Source organism: Hypomesus nipponensis, chromosome 2 (genome assembly GCF_054491055.1).
Source record: "Hypomesus nipponensis isolate SF chromosome 2, ASM5449105v1, whole genome shotgun sequence".
NCBI lineage: Eukaryota > Metazoa > Chordata > Actinopteri > Osmeriformes > Osmeridae > Hypomesus > Hypomesus nipponensis.
Genome location: NC_140362.1, coordinates 3,999,132 through 4,005,196, shown reverse-complemented (window position 1 = coordinate 4,005,196; position 6,065 = coordinate 3,999,132). Strand labels below are relative to the sequence as shown.

Sequence of the window (6,065 nt, the reverse complement as noted above, 5' to 3'; positions counted from 1 at the left end):
AAAGAAACTGTTGATGTGACGTGAGGTTTTGGTCCTGATGGACCGCAGCCTTCTGCCGGAGTGGAGTAGCTGGAACAGTGTCCAGGGTGGGAGGAGTCGGCCACAATCTACCTCGCTCGCCTCAGGGTCCTCCAGGGTAGGCAGACTGCAGCCAACCACCTTCTCAGCAGCGCAGATGATACGCTGCAGTCTACTCTTGTCCTTGGCAGTGGCAGCAGCGTACCAGACGGTGATGGAGGAGGTGAGGCATGACTCAATGATGGCTGTGTAGAAGTGCGCCATCGTTGTCTTTGGCATGTTGAATTTCTTCAGCTGCCATAGGAAGTACATCCTCTTTTGTGCTTTCTTGGTGAGGGAGCTGATGGTCAGTTCCTACTTGAGGTCCTGGGAGAGGATAGTACCCAGGAAGTGGAAGGACTCCACAGTGTTGACTGGGGAGTTGCACAGGGTGATGGGGGTGAGTGGGGCTGTATTCTTCCTGAAGTCTTCCAACCAACTTTACCACGGTTCTAGCTTTCGTGACACAATGGTTGTAGTTCTCTAATGTTGATCACTGTCTTTTTCCAGACAGTAACGTTTTTTTTCAGGCCGTTTCATTCAGGTCTCTGCCAATAGGCTCCAGCCCTACCTTATCATCCCATAGTGCTCAATCGGTTTTCTTGTTCGGGCATGACTCATGTGCGCAAGTTACCCATTGCTCTTGAACGAGTATAAATATGTCAGCTGTTGTTTTCAACCCCATGGTTTCTGGGTGTATCTAACGACAGTCAGACAATTTAGTGACAACATAATTCCTCCCTTAGAGGCTTAGCCAACCCTCTCCAAGAAATATACTAGATGAAAAATAATACACACAAAATAAAAATACAAACAATTATTACAGTGCAATGGATACATAATGCAATAAGTGCTATCTTGTAAAGTGCAAACCTTTCTACTTTGGCTAATACATTTCAAATCAAAATTATTGCTGTGCATTCCTTTCTCCACCACATCTATCTGGGTTTCACTCACCTCCATGTCCTTGCCCAGTTGCAACACAACCAAGGAATGGATTACTTGGCAGTTGAGTTTCCACCGCCTCTTTTAGCACGATCCCTTTTTCGGGAGCTGGCTTGAGTGACTCTTTTTCCGTTGTCAAGGTGGCTTTGTCAGATTTCCAAGCCCTCTACCTGTTCCTTCGTCCTAGGTAGCAACCCTGATGTTCCTCCTCTGGGGAGCACCAGCAGGGACCTGTCAGCCCTCATTCTCAAGCCCAGTCCTACGACTGAGAATAACATAGTCATGTGTGTACTTTCCTTCAGGAGAGGTCCTGTGCTGTAACATGGAAATCAAAGTCAATCGGCATGGTCAAGTCTGAACTGGGATCCTTAACACATTGATTCAGATGAAACCAGGGTTGACCCCTCAACAAAAACTTTTACCATTGTCTGAGCTCATTATTGTTAAACTTCCAAATGTATGGAATAATCTCCCTAGTAAGAAACCTTATTACCGTTTGTGCAGGTTGATATATGGCTGTTGTGTCTTTAACCCATCTACTAAACCTGATGTTGCCTAACCTGTATTCGAATTTTGGAGACCATAGACCCATTTTTTGTTGTTACTTATTACTTAGTTGTGGGCCCTTCAGACTGGCTTTTGTCATGTTGTTGCTTGCCTCTAATGGGTCTGGCACTGCCTCTGCCCCTCCCTTATCAAGAGTCCTTCTGGTTAGGGCAGAGCTAGTAACCATTTGACCAACTTAGGGTGGGGGCTGGTCTGCCACCTATTTCCCTGTCAGTGTCATATTGTCAGTTTGGGAAGCAAGCCTGGATTCTCTCAGTGTGTCACAGGTACAAGTGCACCCAGTTCCTCCTCCCTTTTTCTCAGTCTCTCTTTGGGCGGACCCCGCCCAGTATCGTTATTTATGAGGACCTGCATGTCATCACACAGGCTTAGATCAAATGTTCCATGTTTTGGCCACATGGTGAGGGTGCACTTGTTCCATTTCTCGTTCAGTCTCAGGAGTCGTTCTTTCAGCAGAGGGTTCTTTAGAATCAACACCTGTTCCACTGTGGTGCGGGGGACTACGGGTGGCAGAGTCTGGTCATTGGGCCTGGCTGGGCTGTCTTTGCTCCAGAGGACCATCGTTCCCTCAAGCATGTGTGTACCTTTGGGACAGTGGCAGGTGATCTGAGTCAAATACAAGTATATGATTGTCAGATCAATCTCTCCCAGCCCTCAGTTTATTGCTGGTTAGACAATGAGATGTGAATCGGTTTGTGAACTCTCAAGGTTACACCCTTTTCCCTTATATTGTGTTGTTGTCCCATTAGATTGGTGTGGCACAGGTTTGCTGAACAATGAAAGTGTTACAGATTTTCTGTTATCATTGATTTGTGCAACCAGTTTAAGAATTTTGTTTTAGAATTTTCAGATATATTTTAGATTATTAACAACTGAAATAAGCATTTAAGCTATGCTACCCAGCCTGCCTGGCTACCCTTGTAATTACCATTGTCAGTCGGAGCGATCTGATTAATTAGTATATAGGAAAAAATGAACATCAACTTGGCTAGGCTGGGAGACCATCTTAAACCAGTCAACTCCATCTTAAACCAGCACAGAGCCAACCAGCCTAGGCTGGTTTTAGCTGTTCTTTTCAGTGAGGAAACTTTGTCTTTTTCTTATCAGATGGCTAAATAAATGTATCTTGGAATATTAGAAAGGCGGGTTGTGTTTGTTGTCATAAAAGACTATGTATGATACTGTTCTGTAGCTCTATGACAATCAATAGTGAGTATAGCAGATATTTCAGCAAAGGTGCAGATGATTCAACTGCAGCTTATGTCTGGGGTCAGATGGCTGAGTGGTTAGGGAGTCGGGATATTCATAAGAAGGTTGTTGGTTTAATTCCTGGCTGTGCCAGATGACATTGTGTCATCCTACTTGCTTCGGGGAGAATGTCCCTGTACTTACTGTAAGTCGCTCTGGATAAGAGTGCCTGCTAAATGACTAAATTTAAATGTCTGATGGGCTAATATAATTCAATTGCACTGTCTCTGATGAAGCTCTATGGCTACAGTAGCAGATCATGTCATTGCCTTGTCCATCTGATCCAACTTTGTGTGTAATGTTTCAATTAACAAAAACACTAAATTGTCTCCTTTAGGCTATATATGAAAACAAACAGGAAACATCTACAGGTGTTTTAATCCACAGTGCAGATCATTATACTGTCTTAGCCTATCTTCATGCAACGTTTATATTTAAATTGACATAACCAATCAACGCGTCCACATTTATGTTAGGAACGGTTATGTAAGGGATAATGCACAACGTGGTGTACAATATAATAAAATAATGGACAAAGCGGAGGCGTGAACTATCCGACCATCCGTCCACCCAAACCATGGTTTAAAAATGTGTATGTTTCCAGCGTCGACTTTAGGGGAAACCAGGTAAATAGGCAAACAGTCTTGTCTTATCAGAATTATAAATTACTTGACTACCCTAAAATATACAATTTTCTTTGCGTTTTGGTTTACCCATCAAAGATTATACATTTAGCAGTCCTTCTTTGTGTCCCCCATAAACCTTTTCTCTCCCTATAGGATGCATTAAAAACTGCAGGTCTGTAAAACTCTGTGTTCCAGGGGTGCAGGCTACCCTAACAGGTCACTCAGCGCAGACCATCAGACCCACACCCCCTCAGACAGTTAGTCAGAGCTAGAAATGTTCACTGACATGCTAGACACAACATTTATTTTGACAGACTGTTACATCATGTTACAAAAACTCACACATCATCACATCATAGTTTTTTGTTGTTAAGATATTAAAATTATATTCAGGGCTACACTCAAAATGTTCGGGCTGTAGCCCTGGCAAAAATGGATGTGTATGATAGAACAATATATTCTCATTGTCATTATTAAATGACTCAAAATAGTCACAAATTGGAGATCTGGGTACAGTGCATAGCGTGTTCAGTTGGCTTCAGTATATAACACTTTTTGGGGATAGTCATGTTATTGGGGAAGAGGGGGGAGAGAGAGGATGTTGGGGTGTGTTGTGCATTCCAAATATGGGTGTGGATCACAAGACATGATGAACAGATCGAGTTCTGGAAAAAACACTGTAAAAAAAAAAGTCTTAGAAATATCCCCTAGACACCACATTATGTAAAAGTCTCAAAACAAAGATGGCAAAGGGATGTGATCATGATGGGGAGGGGTGTTACAGGGCAGAGGATGAGCAGATTGTGAGCACAGAAGAAAGCTGCAGAGAAAGATGGTTGGATGAGGTGCATCATCATGGGACTGTGCTTCTCAGTGGAAGAGGGAGACAGAGAGCAGGGGGGCCACCAGGAACAGCAGGCTCACGGTGAGGCTCCGTGCGTCGTTGCACAGGTTGCCGTCACAGCAGTCCAGCTTGAAGCTCGTGCCTGGCAGTTGAGCTGACAGGGCCCCTGTACACACACTCTTGCTGGCACATCCCTTCAAGGAAACCTTCTGGCCTGAGACCTCAGCTACAAACACAAGAAGAAGCACTGTTATTCCCTCGGTTTACCGTCACACCTGTGCTGTGCACAGACAAAGATGCATTTTTCTGAACATAATTTGATATATAAAACAACAAGCACTGTCATGAGTGGAATTGGAAATATTTGGGAATAATAGAGAACCAATCATATGAAACATTACTTATAGTGGAGAAACAGCTATTCTCATCCCCCAGGCAGTTTAGAGTGGTGAGGCAATCCTGGCCGTTGCATGTGAAGCACTGTTTCCCATTTGGTTTACCACTTCTGGATTCTGTGGAGCAGAAGCCCTGAAGTTACCATAGGCTATAGACATTGTGGAAAGTTCTCATATTGCACAATTACATGACAATCCTTTTCTCCTTGACTTGAATTTGTCAATAAGTGTCACATTCCAATTTAGATGAAGACGATTTATATAGGCCTAGGTGGTGCAATATAACAAATATACAAAAATATAATATTACGAGCATTTCTATATAATAATATAACCAAATTATTATTAAAAATACATCATATAGATTTAACGTAATAACAATAATATTGGTTTACACGTAAAGACTAACGTTGGACACGCTGAGAGTTACAGAGGTCCGTGGTGCAGCACATGCGATTTAGAGATGTCCATGTGATGCCAAAGTTAATTGACCCTGTCAGGCAGTCAGTAGGTTCAGCACAGCTCTTCGTGGTCGTATCTTCAATCATATCTCCGAGTACTGGCGCTAGTTGATGCATGAAAAACAATTAGGCCTACAGTAATTCAAAACAGGATCACCTGTATTGTGATAAAGCCAATATAGGCTACATCATAATACAAATTAAATTAGTTTCGCATCAAAGTATCTGACCCGTGAAAGATATGACCCTCATTGCTGCACATTGAGTGGAACTGGGACATGTCTTCTGGGTCTCCACGCATAATCCATCTGCCCCGGGTAAGCACTCGTAACAGTTGAGTGTGAAGGCTAAAATATGGGCGTATCAGAACAGGTTATTTTGATTATTAGAAACAAATACATTGACAATAGACCTGTTATAATGTTAAAACAAAATAGAAGGCTTGCATCAACGATTCTAGTTGGGTTAGGCTACTTTTATTTGGAAATCACAACCAAAACCTTTGGCTATTAATCTACAGCAATAGGTAGCCTAATATATTTGAGCTGAAACCAGTCTTGGATAGGCTATAGTGTATTGCAACGTACCTGTGGAAAACAGCGCACACCCAACGAAAAGTACAACGAAATGCATTGTGATGCAAATTGATGATCTATGAAAGTCCGACTGAGGCAGCGCGCGGGTTGACTTTAAATATTGAAAGGCAGGGGCGGATTTAGAAAAATATTCATGGCGTGGCAAGAGGGTTGCAGGAGATTTTGATGGGTCGCACCCCGTGGCAGAAGTGTGTGAGAAAATGAAAAAAACTAAAGACTGTGCAACATGTATGCATAGTCAGTGAACACTCTGAAATCGACTTGAGGTAGGCCTATATAGGTCCCATGACCAAAAAGCCATTGAAGTTTCAAACTTTAAAAAATTA

General features: G+C 42.8%; 1 protein-coding gene across 1 annotated transcript; it reads right to left on the bottom strand.

The window, feature by feature from the left end:
- Positions 1–3,730: 3,730 nt before the first annotated feature.
- Positions 3,731–5,848, bottom strand: LOC146300438 (phospholipase A2 inhibitor gamma subunit B-like). The gene is made up of 5 exons (XM_084702498.1): positions 5,731–5,848; positions 5,374–5,490; positions 5,092–5,247; positions 4,689–4,799; positions 3,731–4,513 (listed from the first exon to the last, which is right to left on the bottom strand). The coding sequence occupies exons 1-5, from the start codon at positions 5,774–5,776 to the stop codon at positions 4,314–4,316; spliced, it is 630 nt and encodes a 209-aa protein (XP_084558624.1). The 5' UTR covers positions 5,777–5,848; the 3' UTR covers positions 3,731–4,313.
- Between the last annotated feature and the right edge of the window lie 217 nt (positions 5,849–6,065).